Source organism: Gymnoscopelus microlampas (genome assembly GCF_963454915.1).
Source record: "Gymnoscopelus microlampas genome assembly, chromosome: 2".
NCBI classification, from domain to species: domain Eukaryota; kingdom Metazoa; phylum Chordata; class Actinopteri; order Myctophiformes; family Myctophidae; genus Gymnoscopelus; species Gymnoscopelus microlampas.
The window spans coordinates 28424865-28450800 of NC_139939.1; the positions used below are offsets into that span (position 1 = coordinate 28424865).

The window sequence follows — 25936 nt, forward strand, 5'->3', positions numbered from 1 at the left end:
TATGTGATCACAACATATACAACAACACAAATTTAAATAAAGTGCAATATAATGAACAAACATCATAATGCAGATACATAAGGGCTACACAAAGCTGGTTCAGTCCTTGTATAATGCATCCTCAAGTAGTAGCATAAATGTTTCTATAGAGACCAATTTATCCAGTTTCAGAGAGTCCTGGAGTGTTCCATTTGTCAGAGGCATAAAAGATGAAAGCAGTCTTTCCTTGTTCACTTGTCATTCACATATTTATGATGATGGTCCCGGGCATGCTCCACGCTCTGTACAGCATGTGGGGGTGCGGGTGTGTGTATATGTGTTTACATAAACACTAAACACTTGACAGATAAGAATTTCCTGGTAAGATTTCTATCTCTATGGCGGCAGGTTGTTATAGCAACGTCCCAGGAAATTTGCAGCGCATGTGGGGGTTGGAAGAACTGAGAAAGTGAACACACACACACACACACACACACACACACACACACACACACACACACACACACACACACACACACACACACTACTAGGGACTCAAAATCCACCACAGACCTGTGTGTGCCAGGAATGCTGATGAAACAGTCACAGAGACTCCCAAACCCGACACAAATCCTCAGTGTTAATTTAAGTCAGAGAGCGTAAAAATATTGGCCCGGAAGGGACCGAGGATTTTACGGCGTACCATAACACAGAGACCACAGGATTCCTTCTGCCCACACAGCACACATGGCCAGGAAGCAAAGAACAAAGAGGAAATGAGGAAGTAGTTGATTTCATGTTCTTTCGGTAGCCGTAGCCATGACATGAGAAGGGCAGTGTATAAGCAATCAGTCCACCTTTGAAAATGTGGGCCAAAACGTGATCTGGAACAAATCAGGCCTCATCTCGTCTTGCAGAGGGAAACGAATCCCAGTGAGGCAGATGAAGCTTGACTTTCCATTTCCTTTCACTTCCAACCTGGTCGTCCTTATTTTGAACATTGTCATTATAGGAGAAAATCTTCCAAAAATACATGATGTATTTTCAATAAAGAATGATAATAAAACTTCCAAAATGTCAAAAATAGCTGATTTACAAGCCTTTGTCAGCTTGTAGATTGGCTATTTTCCATAATTGTAGTACGACAAAGTATATGGGGCTTAAGTTGTTAAGTCATGCAAGCTTTAATTGGCCCAGCTGCCAGGCGGCTTATCCTGCCTTAACTACATGGCAGTCTGCAGAATCATGATGATTTAACCTGTCGCTGCAACAAGCCTCACCATCACCAGTCGCCTCGCGCCTCTCCCTCGAGGCCCCTCACCTACATCGGCATGAAAATCCCAGGAACTTGGAGGCTGGCATCATGCCACGCCGCTATACTGCAGAACAAAGGATCAGTTTTATGACAAAGTGCGCCTCTTAACTCTTTCTAATGAGAGACACAGAGAGAGCTTTAGAGGTTGATCTGCTCTCCGACAGACATGGGGGAAGGGATGAATGGTAGCACTATTAAATCAAGCCCAAAGTCTACAACCTCTAGACAGCTTTAGTGTGCCATGAGACTAGGCTGGACAGCGTTCAAGGAATAGTTGATAGTGGGACCATGGCGCTCCTCACCCTCAGGTGTCGTTTTTTATCGTCAGCTGCCCTAATGTACAGATGGATAGTAAGACCTTTATTGATCCAGAGGGATATTCAGTTGTCATAGCAACACCGCAGTAAGGATGAAACAAAGACACAGGTAAGGGTGGGATAAAAGTGAATAGTAACATAAAATAATAATATGAAAGACGGTATAAAGATTAATTAACATCCAACCTGGCTCTCTATGCCGAGGCTGATCAGGTTTGTATAGGCCACCAGTAGGTGGAAATAGAGGAGTACTGTAGGTATCGTGTGCATTCTATCACAAAAAACGGCATATAAATAGACTTAAAGACCTAGGGACTGACCTGGGACAGTGGGACTGAAATAAGTCTTATCACCAGTAATATGTGCATATTGTAGGAATATATACACAGATAATCAACAGCAATGTGTATAAACAATTTATACAGTCGATCTGCTTTGAATGCAGTGAGTATCCTATACACCCTATTGGTGGTGAAAAACATTAGCAGCAGCGTTTGTGCCATAAGTATACTGTATACTGTGTATGTGAGAGTAAATGTCAGAGCGGGTCCTGGTCTGGGATAGATTGCTCCGGTGGAGGTTGTAAAAAGTTCATGGTTTTCATCCCTCATGATAAATTGATGATGTTTTTGGAGTTGAAAGAGTCAAGAGACATTTTCCACTTTGCCAACAGCCCAAACTGAAATAGCTGTTCGATAAGATGCGTTACGGCCTGCTTGGCAAGGTATGAGAGCGTTGCAAAGTAGGGAGTTTGTCCGTCCGACTGCGTGTTTGTGTGTGTGTGTGTGTGTGTGTGTGTGTGTGTGTGTGTGTGTGTGTGTGTGTGTGTGTGTGTGTGTGTGTGTGTGTGTGTGTGTGTGTGTGTCTGTGTGTGTGTGTGTGCGTGCGCGTGCGCGTGTGTGTGTGTGTGTGCGTGCGCGTGCGCGTGCGCGTGTGCGTGTGCGCGTGTGCGTGTGCCCTTTGTAAGCATACCACCAGCAAATTGGTTTATCTGCTCTTGGAAAAGCAGATAAGCTAGGCGATGCTTTGACATTTCCCTCTCTCTCTCTCTTGTGAACGCACGCACATGCACACACACACACACACACACACACACACACACACAGACACACACACACACACACACACACACACACACACGCACGCACGCACACGCACACACACACATTCTCTCTCGCTGTTTGCTAACAATTCAGTGTGTGCCTGCGAGAGGCCATAACATCAGGGAGGTGTGACATCTGTGTGTGTCACACCTCCCATACTATTCTCTTTTAAAACAGAGACTAGTGTTTGTGTTCCACGCTGTTAAACGTTCCCACATCACCTCTGGCTTTCACTGTGTCTCCCGTGTTAAGACTCTTATCCAGGTATCCACTTCACAGTCAAATCCTCAGTGTTCATTTAACTCAGAGAGTGTACAAATGTTACGAAATGGACCCATATGGGTTTGTTTGGTTCTATCTGTTCACTCTTAGTTAAATTAACAGAGTTTACTGTGTAGTATACAGTGAGAGAAAAGGAGCTTCCAAAAGTAAAAAAAAAAAAAGAGAAAAAACATTAAAGCTGCATTACATAAATGTCATGTCCTTCCCGGGATTCAAACCCAGGTCTGGGTTCTGGCTACAGAACATTTATATATATTATGATCGTGTCAGACCGTTGGTATAAACAAAGGGGATAACTGTTCGTCGTCCAGAGAAAAGAAAATATAAACAGAGCTTTCCTTTTCGTTTTAATATCTTGTGAAAACTACCATGTCTAGCCAAAACCAGTTAACTCAAGATAAAACCAGAAACAGGAAACGGTTTACGGATATTTTCACATAGGATAAGTGGGAAGCGAGTGGGAAGAGAAAAAAAATCAAGGATGGTACAGAGAACAGTGCGATCGTGTATTTATAATCTTGTTTTTCTCGTCAACGGCGTGCAATGCCATTAAGAGAAAAACAAGAAATCTCGTTGACGGCGGGCAAAGAGTTAACATACTCTACCAAACAGACTGATTAAAATAATGTTTTATTCCTGAGTTTGAATAAGTTCTCAATTGCAGCTTGAAATAAGGATTCATTCAAGTATCTTCCCATCTGTCCATATTTAATGCCCCCCCCCCCCCCCCCCACACACACACACACACACACACACACACACACACACACACAATCAAACACACACACACACACACACACACACACACACACACACACACACACACACACACACACACACACACACACACACACACACACACACACACACGCACATGTCTCATTACCTTTACAAGCACGTATACGATGTCATTACGTCATAGCAGGTTCTAAACAGTCAGCCTACACCAGTGGTTTTCAAACTGGGGTCTGGGGACCCCTAGGGGTCATTGAGGGAGTTCCAGGGGGTCCCCAGCTAAAAGAATAATACATGGGAACCAAATGGACCCATACCGGACGGTCGGTAACTCAAAGTTATGGGGGTCCATGACCTAATAATGCATACTGAACTGGGGGTCCTTAAGGTTAGAGAACCCTTGGCCTACACTATAACACTTACTGGTCTATTCATGCTCATCACTGCAGGCTTTGGCAGTGTAACTATCATATAACATCATAAAACTGTTTGCTACACTCTTGCTCAAGCACGCACAACAGAGCTGAATCCATGTTGTTCCTTACACATAATGCAGACACACAAACTGACATGGACAGAAATATACACACACACACACACACACACACACACACACACACACACACACACACACACGTACACACACAAACTTGATCTGACAGGCTGTCGAGTTACATACAGGTCAAAGGTGTTCAGATTTCATGCAAAGGAAGTAACTGAAACACCTGCCTCCTCCCATACACATAATCAACTCACCACCTCAGTGTGCGCGACCTGCCTGCCAGCCTGCGTGCATGTGTGTGTGTGTGTGTGTGTGTGTGTGTGTGTGTGTGTGTGTGTGTGTGTGTGTGTGTGTGTGTGTGTGTGTGTGTGTGTGTGTGTGTGTGTGTGTGTGTGTGTGTGTGTGTGTGTGTGTGTGCACTCGCACGTGTGTATGTGTGTGTGAAACGAGTGTGTGGGGGAGGCTGCTCAGGAAGTGAAACACTTAAGCTCCTGTTGATATGAAAAGATCATTAATCTTCTTCATCCCCCTCTCTCTCTCGCTCTCTCTCTCTCTCTCTCTCTCTCTTTTTTTTTCTCTATCCCTCCTTCCATTTCTTTGTGTGAAAAGTTATGCATCCCGAGATGGCTAATAACATCAGCCGGCGTTATGATTAAGATCCATCATCATTGGTTTCTGCTTACAGGCAGACACCCCAGACACAGGCGTACACAGACGCACATAAACGTTTCTCATCTTGCTGAACACTAATGAGTTTTCCATATGTTTACACACTGAGGATTCATTTTCTCTCCTAGCTGCTGTCAATCACTCTTTTCTCTTTTTGGTCTGCTTGTCAAGCCTCATAGAAGGTAGAGAAGAGGTTTACATTGTTGTTCAATGTTATTCATGACACAGTGTTTTAGATATACACACAATTACGTTGTAAAGTGTGTGTGTGGGGTTGTATGGTGCAGTACTTTATACCATTTTACATTCATTTGTTTCTTAGACTTAACAGCAAATGTAGACGAATGTGGTTTTACTTTTGTGTCAGTGATTTTGTGATTTTGTCAGAGTAGGTGTCTTAGGGTTTTAGATCAGTGCTGTAGTGTATATGTATGAATGTGTACGCATCTGTGTGTGTGTGTGTGTGTGTGTGTGTGTGTGTGTGTGTGTGTGTGTGTGTGTGTGTGTGTGTGTGTGTGTGTGTGTGTGTGTGTGTGTGTGTGTCTGTGTGTGTGTGTGTGTGTGTGTGTGTGTGTGTGTGTATGAGAGAGAGATAGAATGCACAAAAATTGTTATGCACAATGAAAATGTCAGTATGTGAAAGACGATGGTCTCTTCACTTAAATTCAAGCCGTCAAAAATAATGCTTGCTTCAGCGCCACCATCTCTAGTATTGAAAACTAATTACGTAAATATATTACATTATTAATATTATTTATTTTTAAATATATATATTATTATTATATTATTGTTGTTATAATTTGATGTTCAAGTGCACAATTTGGGATTCCACAACAGATTTTCCCCTGTCAAGAGGTAATTTCTTACTCTTACTACATTGTTTGTGAACCACCTGGATTGTAATACAGGTCTATCCTGCGTGGGAAACCAAACATCTACCGCCCAGGCAAAGGGGAATCCTCCCTGGCCAAGGGAGATATTTGGCTTCTGGCCTTAAAGCAGGACTACTCTGCTTCATGAACAGAATACAATGTATAATTCACTCAATTCAATTCAACTATAAATAATCCCTGTCTTGGATAAGGACCTTAATGAGGTCATCCAACATTTCCAAGATGATGTATCATCCCCATTCCCCATGCACTATAATTTAGTGCAGTTCAGCGGCTAAGGGGAGGCATAAATAACTGTTGAGATTTGTTCATAATATATATTTTTAAATAAAATAACTTTTATTTTATAAAATCACCCTGCAGGCTGTGATCTACCAGCAGACGACTAATCCCATATTATTATTATTGTGTGTGTGTGTGTGTGTGTGTGTGTGTGTGTGTGTGTGTGTGTGTGTGTGTGTGTGCGCACGCGTGTGTTTTCCAGGTGTGCAAGTGAGGCTGGTGGGAGGAGAGAGCCCCAGAGAGGGCCGAGTGGAGCTCTATTTGTCTGGTCAGTGGGGGACAGTGTGTGATGACGGTTGGACAGACCGCGATGCTGAGGTGGTGTGTCGCCAGCTGGGTTACAGGTATGTGTGTGTGTGGGTGTGTATTATTCTAAGTGCTACAATTCATTGGAAAGCGGATATAGTGTAAGCGTAACAATCCTTGTGACAAACTCATCATCATCTCTTACACAATACCCAAATTACTAGGCTGTGATTCTGTGTATGCTAAGGCTCTTGTGAGCATGCTTACATTATATCAACCCTGATCCCCATCATCCTTGGATTCGTATTTTGTGTTGGACAGGATATTAAAAATAGGAGCATAAAGGTGAAAAGTGAGTGGCAATGCTAGAGTGGTGAAAAGGTGCGTGGCTCTGTTTAGACTCACAGAGAGTGAATCCAGATTGCCTACTCTGTTTATTAAGTCTGTCTCTCTCCACTCACTTTTGACCTCTCCAACACTTTGGCACACATATTCTTGTTCTAGTATCTCTCTTCTTTTTCTCACCACCATTGCTTCAGTTTACATCTCATCACATTTTCACAATGTATCTCTCAACAATAGATATCCCAACGCATCACACTACTGTATATGCATTTCATTCACATGCTGTATATAATATTCCATAACAGTGTCATTGAAAGATTACATTTTGGATGACAAACGACTAACCCCATGTGTGCTTTCAATTATTTACAATTGTTTGTATACACTTGATTACATACGTTTAGAAAGAACGTTTATTGTGTGAACACTGCCTATGAGACAGCTGGCATCAGCTATACTTTCATTAGAAGGAGGGATTTGAGTCTGTCCCTTCTACAACAGAGGCAACTGCTACTGCAAGTCTATTGTCACATCAAAAGCTGATATTATCTTCCGTAAAAGCTCCCGCGATCTATCGAATTTCAAAATCTAGTCAAAAGAACAGAGAAAAAAGATTTTTCAGTGGAAAATATCAGCTAACAGAACAACAGTATCACATATTGTTGCTGTCGGGTATAAACCTTGTATCCCCATTTTTCGTCTTTTTATGTTTTTCATAAATTAATGCTCTACTTCGTCACGCAACAGTGCCTCGCAATTAAACATTTTTAAAGTGAAAGTGAAAGTGTGATTGTGGGTTTTATAAACATTGAACCATTTGGAAAGTATTAACAAGAGCGTGTGACTAAATAACATTGTCAGTTTCCGCCCGACAGTGACACTATACAAAATGTGCGTGCTTAGAAAATAAATCCCTGTCACTTAGCAGCAGATATCAAACATGTAGGTGTAAGTGGTAGTGCCAGTTCTTTGGCGCAGTGACAGCCTACAGTATGTCACTCATGTGACTGACATGGCGGCAGGGCTTAGAACTCATTCAACAGCCTGGTGGCTGACAGCTACTCAGAGCCCAAACAAACACACCCAAACAAAAAGTAATTCCACAAAGGAATGACCTTTAATGAACACTTGAGTGAAGCAAACTACCTCATTTCACCCTCCTGTTTCTTCCATTATATCTTCCCTTATTCAAAAAACATGGTCTGGGAAGTGAATAGCCTGGTTCCAGACGAATCTGCCATTGCAAAAAAAGGAATTGCCCCACGCAGTGATGTTGTCTGGGCCGTGGATGCACTGCTTAGACTCTTTATGGAAAACGGTTTTATTTTATTTGTTCCTCTTTCACTCTCTTCCAAGAAACATTCATCCCTCACCCATCTCTCCCTGTCGCTGACACGTACAGTATATCCAGACTGCGGATGAAAGCCACATCTGGAGTGCATAAGTGTGTGTGTGTGTGTGTGTGTGTGTGTGTGTGTGTGTGTGTGTGTGTGTGTGTGTGTGTGTGTGTGTGTGTGTGTGTGTGTGTGTGTGTGTGTGTGTGTGTGTGTGTGTGTGTGTGTGTGTGTGTGTGTGTGTGTGCGCGCGCGTGCGTGCGTGTTTGCGTGTGTGTGAGATAGAGAGAGAGAGAGTGCATGTCAGAGGCGTGTTAAAGTCATGTTAGGGTCATCACTATGATGGACTGGGTGTGGTTAAAGACCATTACAAAGGGGTGAGAGGTTAATGTGGTGGTAATGGAATATGGATGTAATAACACAAATATACATACACATGCAAACATGCACAACACACACGCACGCACGCACACACACACAAAATGTACATACATCACATCATGCATAAGACCTATAGACAGAAGATAGACAAGTACACATTAACTATGTATCTGGGTCTCTAAGGTCGCAGTGTAGCGTACAGAGTTCTTTGATGTTAGTTGACTTTGAATATTTTATTGACAGTTTCAAAGGTACAGCAGTACGTAAAAACAAAAGCCAAATGGATAATCACAAAAAAAGCCAAAGGCTTGTTTCCACTGTGGTTCATCAACATTCAAGTGCTTTGGCTATAATATTCTAGCACGTCAAGAGACTAATATGCTAGCAGTGCAAATGAGGCCTAACATTAGAGCAATGAACTGTGCTCCTATGACCTAATTCTGTCTGCAGGAGAGGCTTAAACAATGGGCTTATTATTGTGCAACTCACACCGTTTAAGAAGTTCAACATAAAAAAAAAATGAAATCCAGGAATGTGTTCTGGTTGGCAAAGCCAAAATGTTGTAGTTCTTCTCCATCTCTGGACAAAGTGATTCCACTCAGAGGACAGAGCTAGGTGTGGACTCATTTTTAAAGATATTTAAGCTCATTAACCACTTTCAACCTTTTTTCAACTTTTTTTTATGTCAAAAGATTTTAAGACTAAGATTTTACGAATTTTGAAAAATCTATTATTTTAAATAGCAAAAATAGCAGATCTACAAGCTCATGTGACATGGTATGAGCTTGTAGATCGGTTCTATTATCTTAAGTGGTCAAAGAAATAATCAGAAAACGATGTTGGTTTCTGTCGGTAACATCTTTTATTATTTCTTACCTGTGACCAGGCAAAATGTTAAGCACCAACCAAGAGCTGGTTGAAGCTTATCGGAAAGCGAGGGAGGTGCAACACTCCTGCTCATTTATTATTAGAGTAAATAGTTAAATAGTTGTGTTTTTACATAAACATAAAACCTTCACACCTCCGTCCTTTCCTAACGTTCGGCTGCATTTAAGGGCCCTTTTCGATTGCACAAAAATACGACCCAACACTAGACTCAGTCGTTCAAGATCACATTCGTAGCCCATTTCCCTCAAATGCTCTGATATTTTCGGAGGTACCTTCTCGTTCATTCCCTCAATCTTCCGTTGTCATTCATCCGCTGGCGCTGACCAAATGACTACGAGAGCTTGTACGTCATCGTTGCCGCCTGGTACCGTGGTTTTCACAATTATGCTGATATCCCTTCTTCTACAAAGGCTAACATTGAAATGCCCATAAACAAAAAGAAGGGGCTCGCACACTGAAGGATGAAAACTGAGACTCCCCTACCTCCTAAACATTAAAATGCGAAATAACTAATTCATTTAAACATGGCAGTTCCCTCTCACCATCAGTTGCTTGAGTGATGCAAATGTGTAACCAATCAGCGATAAACAGTGATGTTAGTCCTGCCCCTACGGTGCTGTTTGGTAAGTCCCACATATCACGTACTGTATGTACCAAAAATCTTCAACAAGAACTGTGCAGACCTAAACCCTTGGTGAATGGGCAAAGTTCCCATTGTCTAGTACCAAAAAAACGAAAGGTCCAGTTTTATTATGTACTCAAATATACTGTTCCACAGAAACTCTATGCAGCCTTGATGTCAGTTTCCAGAATTTGTTTCAATTGACTTCTTCTGCTTGTGCGTGGGCGGTGCACTCCTTTTGAATTGGACCCTCTGGCTTTAACCTTTGTGCGCTAAAGCACCACAGGGATCTTTGGGAGGCACAGGCAGAAAACTAGATGTCTCAGTAACAGACAGCAGCTTCCCTGTGGAGCCGCCAGTTAAATGAACCCTGCCAATCAACCTGCCCCTGGGAAACAACATGAGATCTTCTTGGTCGGTCAGCTATCATTCCTAATTAAAATGAGAGTAAAGAGCCATTCATAAGAGGACACACATGCACGCACATTACACAGACATACACGTATACACACACACACACACGCACGCACGCACGCACGCACGCAGGCAGGCACTCGCACACACACACGCACACGCACACGCGCACGCGCACGCACACGCGCACACACACACTCGCACACGTGTGGGGCGCTGTGCTGGGTTGGTGCTAATTGAAGTCAGAGGTGAGGGTATGATAGTGTGTCACAGACACAGTTGTTATCAGATTGAAAGAGGTTTGAGGTGGTTTGTGTCATGGCCAGAGAATGTCAAACCATAACATCTCTGCTCAAATGTCATCACTGTCTAAATACATGGAGACAAAGGGCTGACTCACACACACACACACACACACACACACACACACACACACACACACACACACACACACACACACACACACACACACACACACACACACACACACACACACACACTCATAAACTGTAATAGAGAGACAGATGAAGAATAGGATTTGTTGTGATTTGACACTACTATTTGTTGTTACTGACATACTGAACTGTATGTGGTGTTAGTCTAGTCTACTTCGACCACTTATGTGTGTTTTTGTTACATGGAAACGATCTCAACATTTCAACCCTCTCTACTTCATTACATCAATGAAAGGTTTTATGAGACAGAACAAATCACCATATCTGAATTGCCACACAAAACTACTTTTAAATTAATCACTTAATCCCTATACTTACATTGACCCCATGGGTCTATACTGTACGTGGTCCTCTCCTTTTTCCTCTCTATACCAAATATTTTCATCGAAAATTGCCGATCTACAAGCTCACAATGCATCGAGTCACTCATTCATTCATTCATTCATTCAATTTGGATTCACTCAAATGATTTCCCCATGTGATCTCTCTCTGTGCTTCCCAGTGGCGTGGCAAAGGCACGTGTGATGGCATACTTTGGGGAGGGCACGGGGCCCATCCATGTGGACAACGTGAAATGCAGTGGCGAGGAGCGCTCACTAGTCGACTGTATCAAACAGGCACCAGGTTCACACAATTGTCGCCATACTGAGGATGCAGGCGTCATCTGTGACTATGGCCAATCACAGTCCAGCTCTAAAGAGATCAAAGGTCAGTGATGCTAATGAATTGGCCTCTGTATATCAACATATATATCCGTATTCCCAATTCAGTCAGACAACTCTTGGATTGGATTAGAATATATATTTATTGAGCATGCTTGAGCATAGATATAGGAAGCATATATAAAGCATAGTTTGGCGTCAGGGCTCTGAATCCATTCACTCCCTGTAAGCATAACATTTTAATAAATGTTACATGCCAGTACCTATAACCACCCGACCAGGAGAAAAGTGCATGTGACTAGTCACCTGATCGGTTGGCACAATCCCTTGAGTTGCCTGGCCTGAACTAGCTCCGCAAGCTGCGCCTTATTAGTGTGTGTATATGAATTCATTGAGAACCAGTTTTCATTTACAATAACAACCTGTTTTTTTACTGTAAAAGTGGTTAAAACATTAATGTAATATACACTTATTTAAAAGAATAAATTAATAAAGGATATTAAGGTATTAAAGGGATATTTCACTTTCAAAAAAACTTTGGGTCATTTTATCATCTACTCAGGCGTTTGTGAGCCCCCCAGACAGTGTTTAAGTTGCTTGATTCAATATGTAGATATCTGATATTCATTTTATCAGACACGCCCCCTTCCTATACAAACTTCAAACTAAATTTTTAACATGTTAGATTCATCAAAAACACCCATCCTTGGTTCTGGTGACTCACCCTGCCCTCCTAATACGCGAAGGGGCCGTGTTTTTTTGATAACTTTTTTCATTTATCTTATTAATTTTTTTAATTGTTTTTAATGTTTTTCATTTTCCAAAAAAAATATTAAAAATACCTCCTAATACTCACGTATTAGGAGGGTGAGTCACCAGAACCAAGGACGGGTGTTTTTGATGAATCTAACATGTTAAAAATGGAGTTTGAAGTTATAATGGGTTTGTATAGGAAGGGGGCGTGTCTGATAAAATGTATATCATATCTAAATTGAAAGTGAAATATCCCTTTAAGACTGGATATACTAGTTATCTTAAAATATTGGAAAAAACATTCTTTCCAGATTAACTATAGGCTATTAAATTGAAAAGAGCGTCTGTGATTTTGAACCTGTGGAGAATGTGTGTTAAACAAATACGTCCATTGTTTCACACTCAGTGACTAATGAGAAACAAATGACGAATGAAAAGGCAAGAGGTGAAGGGTTCTCTAAGTGTGAGAGAAACAAGTAAAGAGGGTGAAAGTGTGTGTCACCAGTGTGTGTGTCACCAGTGTGTGTGTGTGTGTGTGTGTGTGTGTGTGTGTGTGTGTGTGTGTGTGTGTGTGTGTGTGTGTGTGTGTGTGTGTGTGTGTGTGTGTGTGTGTGTGTGTGTGTGTGTGTGTGTGTGTGTGTGTGTGTGTGTGTGTGTGTGTGTGTGTGTGTGTGTGTGTGTGTGTGTGCGTGTGTGTCTCCAGATGGTAAAGTGGAGAGAGCTGTAATATTACTTCACCCTGTCTGTCACACAGCAGGGCAGATGTTAGACTCGCCCAGTTGTCTCAATTACACATGCACACGTGTGTGCGCTCACACACTTAACAGCACGCCACAGTCTACTGCCAAAGTCATGCACACGCATCAGGAGTGTGTGTTACGCCTGGATGTGGTCTGGTCAAGTTGATCCTCTGAAAAAGCAGTTTGTAGACTTTACTGTGCACATGCACACATACTGTAATATGAAAGTGAGCTCTCATTTATAAATGCAATCTGTCTAATAATCTAATAAGGGCACCATTTAAGCCTGAATGTATGGTTTCTCAATCAATTCTCGCATCTGTGCACGCAGACTCACAGACACCCCAACATTTTTTCCCCCATGTCTCCATCAGAAAGCGTGGATGCCGTTTGTGGCTTGCGGCTCATACACACTCGGCAGCGACGAATCATTGGAGGAGAGAACTCTCTGAGGTAAGATGAAATGACCTAGATAGAGAGGTAAACACCGTCTTAAGAAGAGAAACAAACAGAGGAATGAATTCATGAAATGTTGTTTGAAATTCTTTGTTAGGAATAACCCCTTGAGATGTTTTCCAGGGCGTCCTAAAGACAGTAATACAATTTAAACACACTTGTACAAAAACATTTGCAAAAGAACAAAAAAACACAAGACAACACAAAATCTGAGTATTATACTCTAAGCAAGCACAAAAGATGGATCATTTGTTCAAAATCAAATATCATTGTCGATGTCAGCATACAGTTCATTTCGAAATATAGTTAGTTATTATGATGAGATATAAGTAATTATTATATAGTTTATTAATTATTTATAATTATGATGGTGTAATAGTTATGGGCACATACAGGAAATTTACACATTCACAGAGATCAGGAGTGTCTGCTACGGATCTCTGTGAATGTGGAAAAGCACAGACTACCATCGATGAATGCCCAACCTTCAAATCACCACATAGAGTCAGTGGCCTCATTAAACTGGATGAAGAAGAATGCGGAATGAATGAGGAAAGAAAGAGTTGACTATTAGTCAACATACAGTAGCAGGTCATAAAAACCCTGTAAATAAAAAACATCACGTGGATGCACCTGGGACGTGTGTTTCGGGTCTCGCAACATACACCCTCACCCAGATGACCCAGCCGTGGTTGATCAAGCCCCGACTTACGTACCAGTAGCTACCCACGGTCAGTCCTCTTAGGGAAAGACAGGGCCCTTCAGTCCTCTTATTCGGAACTACTCTGCCGGGACCGGGGGAGGCTCTGGCACTTGGCTATTAACAAAAAATACAATAAAATAATAATGAATATAATATACAGTATAATACAATATAAAGCAATCTACTAAAATGCTCAATGGAGCCTACGTTTAAGGAAGCTACTCAAATGTCTTCCAGCTGAGTTGCTTTGTCTCTACTCATTCATATGCACCATCTGTTACTGGAAACAGGATGTCAAGGGGAGAGTATGCATACAGAAACACAACACCATTCTGTCAACATGAATATCATTGTGTGTGTGTTATTTCTATGCCATGACCTTTGACATGTGTGTGGTCAAATATGTATGTGGATGAATATCTTTATGTGTAAATGGGCATTCGGTACAGCATGCCCATGTAACTTTCCATGTGAACAAACTCAGTGTTTATATTCCACCAATAAATGCAATAAAGTCATCTTATATAGAGATATGAGGATGTGGACAGGACACGCCATGCTGTGTGCTTCGAATTGCGTGATATCATAGTGTGACTCATAGTTGAGCACAAGCCGTGAGAATGTGGCCAATTATTTAAAGTGTGTACCTATTTATATTCTGCATGTTTGTGCTTTGCATGTATTTATTATGGGGTGTGTGCGCGTGTGTGTATGTGTGCGTGTGCGTGTGCGTGTGTGTGTGCGTGTGTGTGTGTGTGTGTGTGTGTGTGTGTGTGTGCATGAAGGGGAGGCTGGCCATGGCAGGCCGCGATCCGTTTGCGAGGATCTCGCGGGGACGGAAGGTTGGTGTGTGGAGCCACACTCATCGACACATGCTGGGTCCTCACTTCAGCCCACTGCTTCAAGAGGTAACACCCTGCACACAGCTGGACACACACATGAATCGTTTATCTCAATTCAATGTGTTTGTCATTGCACGTGAACTCCCAGTCAAGAATAATTCATAATGAGTTAAAAAAAAGAGTTAAAACTGTCCTTTAATTACATTAAGTACTTGCTTTGTTTTCGAGTTGCAAACAAACAAACAAACACCCTATATCGTGTGTATATGTGTGCTTCTGTGTGTAATGTCTGTACACGCACGCCTGTGTCTGTCTTTGTTTCGCAAGACTTCGTGTGTAAGTTTTAATTCACCACAGAGCTTCCATGAAGCCATTTCCTCCCCCCGAAGCCCCAACATTTCTTCAACAGACTTCCCAGCCCCCTGGTCTTAAACCTCTCTCTCATGAAAGCATACTCGATATTCTGACAATAGGCCTAACCACAACATGATGGAGTGACCACTGCTCTGGTGTTAGTGGTGAGCGTGGCATCTGCGATTGCGTCCATACCGACTTCATCTCATCTCAGCCACTTCATCTGGTCTGGGGGCCTCAACAATGGCGTCAAGAACGTCCCATTTTTCAACTTGTGTAAACGGCAGAGGGAAAGCATACTTAGAAAAATAAAGAAGAAAGAGAGATACAGAGAGGGAGAGACAGAAAGAGTGTGTCGGGGGGGGGGGGGCTGCATGCAAAGACCACAAATAATTGAGGGCTGTCGCCTACAGGCATTTAAGTCTGTAATGTTCATTGTGATGTCTGTTGTTGTCAGACAGTGTGTTTTGATTATGATAAATATCTTTCGGTTGTGCTGTCAGTTATAATTTCCAGGGGTTTGTTTTGCTTAGAAACCCAGAGCTCCTTCACAGCCAGTGTATGGATCACATTACACACAAACTCGCCCTCTCGTACGCGGTTCTACCTGTGATCCATCTCAGTAATTCCACATCGGGGACAAGGAGAAATTCAAAAGTCTTCCCTATTCCATTTTGGAATGAACCACTTCCTGATGCCCTAAAGCCCTTATATGGAAGGATGTGTAATGTGAGCGTGAGGATGTATGTATACTAGGATGTCAGACTGCTATTGAGTTTTGAAATGTTACACCTGGGAAATTCCTAAGTATGTACAGTAGTACTTCACACTAGACACATGAACCCTAGTGTCCCTGTTGTGGGCATGTCATAATAGGTGAACTTCCAGTGAAAATAGGGGATCATTCGGGGAAAATAGCCGACATACATTGGCTATTTTGCTGAAGAGATTTGGTGTAGAGGGAAAAAAGGAGGTGGCCCCTTAATAATTATACCTCTAGTAAATAGCAGATATAGACAAAAAAAAGAACATATATATATATATATATATATATATATATATAGTATATATTTTATAAAAATAAAATATAAGACAGCAGGCAAATCCTTTAGAGAGCATATAGTTTACCGTTGTCACCGAAATTAAGGATTATGAGTGAAATAATACATTACAAGGCATTTTCCCCACTTTGCTTCCATATCAATCAATCCACAGAGCTGTACTTGCTGGCTTCGACTGTTAAACGCTCTGAAAAGTCATCTGTCTGTAACACACATGGATATTAACTTCACCACTTCCAAGATCGCAGTGTCACCTTTCATAGGGTAGCTGAAATAGGGTGATCAAATATGTGAGCACTGATAAACATGCTCTCTCTTTCTCTCTCTCTCGCACACACACACGCACGCATGCGCACACATGCACCCACCCACACACACACACACACACACACACACACACACACACACACACACACACACACACACACACACACACACACACACACACACACAAACACACACAGTTCTGATTTATTAAACCAGTCAGTGTGTGTGTGTGTGTGTGTGTGTGTGTGTGTGTGTGTGTGTGTGTGTGTGTGTGTGTGTGTGTGTGTGTGTGTGTGTGTGTGTGTGTGTGTACGTGTACGTGCGCATGTGTGTACCTTGTTTGCCGATCAGAAGTGTCATTACCCTTCTCAGTTCAGGATCTCTTTCCGGACAGATCCTTGTGGTTGTAACAGGACACGGGGACTTGGCTCGGCCTAAAGGCCTCCTGCTTCCACTTCTCTCCTCCTCTTCACCTCCCTCTGCCTCATTCTTAATCCCCCCTTCCTTCTGTATCTTTATTCCTTCCTCCTCTCCTTCACTTCATCCATCAGTAAACGCTAAACAGTTAACCCATTAAGAATGGGAAAGGTTTTAATCACTTTAACCATTATTTTATACTTTGTCTATTCAAAAATAGCATATATAGAAGCTCATAGCGCAGCACAGAGTGCCGTGCTAAGAGCTTGTAGATCTGCTATTTTTGAAAAATCGTGAACATGTGTGCAAATCTTTAAATATATGCTTTTTTAAAGTGAACATTTGTAAAATATTTGTAACTCAAATCCTCCAGATTTGAGTTACAAATATTCACTTTATAAATAGATATATTTAAAGATTTGCAATTTTTTTCCCACGATTTTTCAAAAATAGCAGATCTACAAGTTCATACCGCGGCACTATGAGCTTGCCTTGTACATCTACTATTTTTTAATAGCCAAAGAAATCTAAAATGACAGAGATGCGTTCCCGGTTTTAATGGGTTAAATAGCGGAGCAGCACACTCAAACACTGACTATACAGTCTGTGTTCCAGTCGTCCCTAACTTCTTGTTATACCTAGTCTTACTCTCTGTACCCATTTTTCTTTCATCATCAGCATGTTGTACATTTTTTATTATGATTTTTTTATGACACATACACAACCACACATTTATGAAATGTTCATTTCAATGGCCAGAATACTGTACTGTAGAACATGCTGAGAGAGAGAGACTGGAGGATGAGAACGGTGGAGGACAGAAGGAGAGGAAAGGTGATTAGGAGAGAGGAGAGGAAGGGTGATTAGGAGGCAAGGAGAGATTGGTCTATGTGGTGGATTCATTACCTCCTAGCTACTTGGAATCATGTCTGACTAAAGCCTAATCTATTCTTTCACTTGACTAAATTAACTGATACTTTTTTCAGTTGAGTGACCTTGTCACTTGACAAAAATTATGCGTTTTCAGTTGAAAGTTTTATATTAAAGCTGCACTATGTAACTCTCCTTTTCTACCCCAGATTTGAACCCGGTTTCCTGCACAAGTGCTGACATTTTTACCATTGAGCTAATAGAGCCTGCCTGCTTGCTCAGGGGATAAATTGAATATTGACCTTCAAGTCAAAATCCATGTCAAAATCCATACAGATTGGACAAAATTGTATTTTATTCATAAAAGAAAAAGTGACATAGTGCTGCTTTAATCATGTGCTTAGCCCTAAGCATAATGTTAAGTGTTTGACTGTGATCTCAGTGTGTCCCTTTTCTGGCCCACATAAAATAAAGAAGCATCACTGGACATAGAGGAAAATGCTGTATGTAGTACCAGGTATTGCATGTCTTTTGATGTCTTTGATGTCTTTCTCAATCCCCCCCCCTCTCTGTCCTTCATCCTTCCATCCAGGTACGGGAACAACACAAAGCACTATAAAGTCCGGGTGGGTGACTACCACTCCCTGGTCCCAGAGGAATACGAAGAGGAGTACGGCGTCCATCACATTGTCCTCCATCCTAGCTACCGTGCCCACAGCAACGACTACGACCTGGCCCTGGTTCGCCTGTCACCGGGGGCCATGGGCCTGCAGCCGGGAGTGTGTGTGTCGTTCACCCGTCATGTCCTGCCCGCCTGTCTGCCGCTGAGGAAAGAGAGAGTGCTCAAACAGGCCAGCAACTGTCACATTACTGGTTGGGGAGACACAGGTGCGTGTGTCTGTGTGCGCGTGTGCGCGTGTGCGTGTGTGCGTGTGTGTGTGCGCGCGCGTGTGTGTGTGTGTGTGTGTTCCATGTACACCGAAAGTCCTTCAAAGTGGGGAGCAATTTGTTTGCAATTATGTACTTTACCTTTAAGTACGGCTTTTATTCTATGCTTTAGTGGTTGGTCATTTTAAAATGAGGATAGGCATTCAATAGATGGCTTTTCACTGGTAAAAGACCACACCTGTGGTTGAATGACTTAATAACATTTGAATGGAATGTGCAGGTGCAGCTGCAGGATACTAAAGTACCTGAATGATACTAAAGTTGATTTATAGCTGATCTGTCGCAAGACGGTATCGTGTGGCGAACTTAGCAGACCATGATGCGCTTTGAGCTTGTAGAAGGGTAGAAGACGAAACAGGAGGTGGGTGGAGAGGGGAAGGTTTGATAAAATCTAAAATAACCATGTCAAAGAGTTAAAAAATATATACACATAGCATAGAGCGTGGGAAGCAGAACAAATGAGATACGTCTTGCGATTACAGGTGTATTTAATGTGGTGGTGATTGGGAACGGGGAGTGTCAGAGAGTGTCAGCGAGAGTATCAAGGGGAGTGTCAACGAGAGCCTCAGGGATACGTAGAGGGTGCTCAATAGGGAAAGCAACCACTTTAACAATTATTTTATACTTTGGCTATTCAAAAATAGCAGATCTACAAGCTCATAGCGCGGCACTGAGTGTGGCACTATGAGCTTGTACATGAAAATGTTTGCAAATCTTTGAATACATTTTTTTTTTTAAGCGAACATTTGTTACTCAAATCTTTGCTTCTGGGGGTCCCTGGAACTAAATAGTTTGAGATGGGGGTCCGCGGCCAAATACATATAATTGTGGGGGTCCTTGACATGAAAAGGTTTGAGAACCACTGATATTATAGCAACATAAGTGTTTCATAAAACTGTTAAGATTTAGAAGACATTTGTAGATTTTTTTTACGTACAGGAATAAATAGGTTTTCTAATGATTAATTAGCTAATGATGCTCTATCCAGTGAACTATTCTTCCCATAGTGAGTGTTTGTTTGACTTCTCCAGCTTTCTGTAACATCTGTGTTTGGCCAACACTTGAACGTGTACAAAGACACACATCTCGAGTGAACTGTGAGCAGAATGCTGATGTCATTAGTCACTGATGTCATTAGTCGCAGCAGCTTTTAAACAGCCATTCACGTGGGACTGTAGAGCGTGAGAGAGACACTGTATGCGGGGGGGGGGGGGGGGGGACGACGACGCATGCTTGTGTTTTCTAATGATTGTGTTTTTTCTTTGCGTAAGATTGTGTAAGAGCGTGTGTCGTTTTGCAATGAGAAGATAGGCTATTTACAGGGTGTTATATCGAGGTGAGGTGTTAGGGTAGCTTAGGGTGAGATATCTGCATTGTACAGCTGTTTAGTTTGGCTGACTCTCAGTCAGATGTCACACGCCAGCCGCAAGCGTGTTTGTTTGTGTGTGTGTGCGTGTGCGCGTGCGCGTGCGCGTGTGCGTGTGAACACATACTCATATGCACAAGAAAATATTGCAAATACGTACATTATCATCCTAAGCCACCATGGAGAGGGAATTAAGACAAGTGAGGTCATAGTGAAGGAGAGAGAGAAAAAGAAAGACAGATGTGTCATGGGAACCAATTCATGTTGACCATGCAGGGACAGAATTTTGATTTCAAAGTTGGGGGGGGGGGGGGGGGGGGCACAGTGCTCAAAGGGGCTTTAATATTTCAGATTTTCCTATCCGAGATAGAACAAAACACCATGTTTTTTTTCAGCATGTGCCAAACAAACATATTTTATACAGCAAAATACAGTATTGCAAAATGTGAAGACATGTATCAATATATATACTGACTCTCCCCATAGGCAAAACATTTTGCAGAAAAAAACCTGTTTGGAGAACTACTTAAAGGTGCTATACCTTTTTTGTTAACCACATTCTGGGGAACATTCTGCAAAATTAGCCAGATCAAAACATGTCGCTGCTCAGCTCGGCTCTTTTCGGAAAAGATATTTGGTGCAGAAAAGATATTCTATTCTATATTCTGATAGTAATCTAATAACTTATTACAAACAAACAAACAAAAACATTGAATTTACACCACTGCTCGTAGTGCTGTCAAACAAATCTTTGAATCCATCAAAGCTGCAGTGTCACTTGGAGACAAGCCATAGTCACCTAGTCACAAACATCTGTGGATTACTTCCAAGATAGTCTCAAATCTCTCAACCCATAGTCACTTAAAATAAAAACCTGGGGAATAATTCAAATCTGTTGACAGACGTTGATGAGACAATCAGCTAAATATGGTGAGCTAGGTTTGAAAGCATCTTATCAAGTTGCATGTAAGGCTTAAAAAAAGGAAGTTGAAACACAATTTTATATGATATATAGTCCCTGCTTCATCTCTCTCTCTCTCTCTCTCTCTCTCTCTCTCTTTCTCTCTCAGCTACGGGGTCCTTGGCCTGAAACACGTTGAAGACCCCTGCACTATTGTTCTTGGAAGATTTAACACAAAACAACAATCACTTACACCCCCTTTAATCCCATGCACTTTTTAAGCTATCACTTGGATTTACTTCAAATAGTGCCTTAATACTTGCCCTACACCTCAAAGCAATAATCATGTAAACTAGAGCTTAGAGGATTTTAAAGCTACCCGACTTTCAAACTTATTGTACTTGTTTTGTATTCCGTTTTTACCTTGTGGGACTAAGGATGAAAAGTTGCATTCTTGCTAACTCCTTTAAACTTAAACACAGCATTCCTTACTGTACTGTACAATACAATGCTGTACTGGATTGTAATGCCTTGTTCATTAACATACCAGACATGTCCCTCTCAAATAAATACATAAAGGACCTCGGTTCTCCTACTCAAACTTTCTACTGCTTTCTACTGCTGAGCTAAGAACGACCTCTTGTCAGCCAGTGGTCCCACCTGACCTGATCAACCCATTAAGACCTGGAACTGTGTCATTTTTAGATTTGAGCTAAAAAGCAATATTTTACACTTTTGGCTATTCAAAAATAGCAGATATACAAGCTCATAGCACGGCACCGAGTGCCGCGCTACGAGCTTGTAGATCTGCTATTTTTGAAAAATCGTGAAAATGTGTGCAAATCTTTGAATATATATATTTTTAAAGCGAACATTTTTAACTCAAATCTTTCCTTCTGGGGGGTCCCTGGAACAAAATATTTTTCTGGGGGTCCGCGGCCAAATACATATAATTTTGGGGGTCCTTGACATGAAAAAGATAGAGCACCACTGATATAGAAACATACGTTTTTCAGAATACTGTTGAAATTTAGGAGACATGTAGAATCGGCTTCAGGTCTTAAGCAGTGGATTTCTAACTAGTGCAATACCCGTTTTACAGAACTTGGGGGACCAGTCTATGAGTCATCATAGTATCAGTATGACACAGAAAGTTGGGAGAACTCCATAATGGGCGTAAAAGGAACACAGACAGACAGACCCACACAAGAGAAAAATTCCTGGCTTTGTAGATATATATATCTTTTCTACGTCACTTGCATCACACATCACTTCGCAGCAGACTTATTCTTGATACCGATACGTGCTTTGACAAGACATTGATAGACATGCCTGTCCTGTTTTTCACATGACGTGCCAGGAATGAAAGCCTCTTAGTGCCATTGTGTGTCAAGAGAATGCACCTGTAGTTTTTGACGGCTGTTTGTTTTGCATTGATGATGTGATAACATCACAGCATTACATGTGAACAGGATGTACTGTGCGCAGTCTGCTCAGCCCAACAATAAAAAAAGCCTCGTTTACAACCTTGTCGAGCAACCGTGTTGTTGCACGCAGAAGTGAAAGTGAAGTCGTTTTTGTGAAAGTGTTTCTCACTTCAAAATCTTTCAATCGGTGGTGAACAAAGTTCTCAATCTCAGTATTCGAAAGTATAAATACTCGTGGTCAAATATTATTCAAGTGAAAGTTGCTCTGTCAAATTTGTTCTTGAGTTGAAGTACTGGAGAACAACTTCATCAATGCATTGCTGTGTTAAAATGTTGACATTTTCCAACAAATTCAAAGAGTTTCCAGAAAAGAATATAAAAATAGTGAAAATAGCAGATCTGCAAGCCCACAACGTGTCCTCAAGTAAATGTACTTTGTTGCTGTCCACCACTGCTTTTTTAATGTGTTGTCCCTCCTCCTCTCAGGGCGTTCGTACTCCAAGACCCTGCAGCAGGCCCCCGTCTCCCTCCTCCCTCGTCGCCATTGCCAACAGCATTACCAGGGTGCCTTCACGCGCCGCATGCTCTGCGCCGGCAGCGCTCAGTCGGAGCGCCGCGTGGATAGCTGCCGCGGCGACAGCGGGGGTCCGTTGGTGTGTGAGCGTCCGGGTGGGGGCTGGGTGGCGTACGGGGTCACGTCCTGGGGTCAGGCCTGCAGGACCCAGCACTCCCCCGGCGTGTACACCAAAGTCTCCGCCTTCATCCCCTGGATACACAAAGTCATGGCACGAGATTTGGGGGCGAATGAGAAGAATTAAAGCTGCTGTGCGAAAGGCGACTGTTTACTCCATTATGACCGGGAACGCATCTGTGTCATTTTAATATTTCTTTGGATATTCAAAAATAGCAGATCTACAAGTTCATAGCGAGGCAGAGTGCCGCCCTATGAACTTGTAGATCTGCATTTTTTTCTTAAATCGTGGACATGTTTTGCAAATCTTTGAATATATATATTATGTTTTAAAGCAAACATAATTTACTACGATCTTCTGGGGGTCCCTGGAACAACCTATTTTGAGATGGGGGTCCGCGGCCAAATACATATCATTTTGGGGGTCCTTGACATGAAAAAGTTGGAGCACCACTGATATACAGTAGCAACATACTTTTAGGATGTAGAAAACATTTTTAAATATGTATTTGGCCGCGGACCCCAATCTCAAAATGTTTTGTTGTGCTATTTTTGAATAGCCAAAGACATATAAAATCACACAGATACATTCCCGGATTGAATGGGTTAACTCTATAAGTGGAGTCCTTCATTGAAATGAGTCTCACGCCTGACTGGGTTGAAACCGTGTGGTCTGCAGTATGAATAACTGACTTCAGGGTGAAGACATTATGACTGGACTTTGGAAGGGATTGACCAGTTCAGTATTGTTCTTCAATTGCTTTGGGGAACTTGTAACTTGTATTTTAAAGGGAGAGAAGGGACTAGAGTTGTACGTAAACGATCCCAACACCTTTCTTTCATCTCTCTAACTTATTAGCACTTATTTGACTCTGTTGAACAGTAAGTTTTTGGACAGTATACTGAATCTCATCTCTGTGTTTGTGTATATGTCTGTTTATTTGACGTGATAGTGCATTACGTTAAAACAGCATCATTTTAAATCTAAATTATAGCCAGAAATGTTCTCTATGTTGACTTTGTCCATTTTCTTTTCATTAGGAACTGGTTGTGTTTATTACTGTGATTTATTTCTTTTTGTTTTCTATTTACACTCACATGAACAGACTTCAAGGTACAGGAAAGAGTTATTGAAACGTGTTGAAGAGGGACCAAGATATCTCTAAATACAAACTTAATAATGCACAAATAGATTCAAGTATACACCTGTGCCCATAGACAGACACACACACACACACACACACACACACACACACACACACACACACACACACACACACACTGTACATACTGTACATGCAGCACATACAATTATCATGTTAAAAGTGATTGCGTTTTGTGAACTGTCAGACATGCACTTAGCATGTCTGACACTAAGGTACTTAATGCATTATATTTGGTGCTTTGTGTTGAGCATTCTATTGAAAGGTAGGAGCAGGCTTTTGTTCTTTAGAATGATCTGTCTCTGAGTTACGACCGGCAATTTACAAAAACATGTATTCAATGTTTGTCTTTGCCACAATAGTGCTTAAAGTCCTGCAGTTAAGAGTTAAAACGCCAGAAATGTTCTCTATGTTTCCTTTGTCCATTTTATTTTTGTTAGGAACTGCCTGGTTGTGTTGTATAATACTGTGATTTATTTCTTTACAAAAACAAGTATTCAACCTTTGTCATTGCCACAATAGTGCTTAAAGCCCTGCAGTTAGAGTTAAGCCTGAGTTGTTACATGCAGGTGTGGTGCACCAAAAAGAGCAGATCTACAAGCTCACAATGCATGGCAACATGGCAGATTGCGTGCTTGTGAACTTGTAGATATGCTATTTTCAGTGTGCAACTAATTATATATCACGCTTGAGCAAGGCACTCTCTCTGCCATAATGTACTGTATGTCCTATTGTCCTAGTAATGTAATTCCAGTATTGTGATTTTGTCTTTGATATCGAAGGGAGACAATTTAATACACTTGAATATAATAGACACTTAACTACCTTCTGATTTGGTGCTTACAAATATGACCTGAAATGTGCCATTGTTTCATAAACCAAGATTTTGTTAAAGATGTTGTGTGTGAGTGGTCTCTGGTCACTCCCACTGTTCCTGGAGGTACCATTAGTGAGTCTGTACAACGGAACTCTTTGAGCTCTATTCTGTCTGCCGAGTGAGAAAGTGAGCACTACTTGTCAGACAATTTAAAAAGAAACACACACACACACACACACACACAGTGCTTAGCGATGGCATGTCAAACAATGTTCACAGGAATGACAACCATTTTCTGTGTAGTCTTTGTTTGCTAGAGGAACAGCTCCTATTGACCTAACAGACAGTAAAAAACTGTGAGGAACCTTTGTACAAAAAGGAATATTCACAATATAATACGTATCAAGATTATAATACCACTGCCTGGATTACCACCATCTGACCACAGTAGGCCAGTGGCCATTAAACCAGTGGTACTTTTAAGACTTTTTTAATACCTAAAAAAATCAGGACAGAAAGAGCATTACTGCATTAAACAAACCAATAAAAATTGGTGAAACATTGACCAAAACAATTTTGTGAAAATAGCCGATCTACACGCTGCTATTTTCAACAAAATATAATGCCTACAATTGCAAGTGCTTGTCAGGGTGGGGGTCCCCAGTTCAAATATTATTTGGGGGGGTTGCAGCCTAAAAAGGTTGAGAACCACTGCGCTCCCAGATGAATCGTGCTG

The 25936-nt window shown here is 41.7% G+C and overlaps 1 protein-coding gene across 1 annotated transcript in view; it reads left to right on the forward strand.

The window, feature by feature from the left end:
* prss12 (serine protease 12) overlaps positions 1-25259 on the forward strand; it is a 37723-nt gene extending 12464 nt beyond the window's left edge. Inside the window, exons 8-13 of the mRNA XM_084081321.1 lie at positions 6280-6421; positions 11265-11470; positions 13292-13370; positions 14862-14984; positions 18480-18775; positions 23016-25259. Coding sequence (XP_083937447.1) covers positions 6280-6421; positions 11265-11470; positions 13292-13370; positions 14862-14984; positions 18480-18775; positions 23016-23347 — 1178 coding nt within the window. The 3' untranslated portion in view covers positions 23348-25259. The remainder of the gene's footprint in view (positions 1-6279; positions 6422-11264; positions 11471-13291; positions 13371-14861; positions 14985-18479; positions 18776-23015) is intronic.
* Positions 25260-25936: the final 677 nt, after the last annotated feature.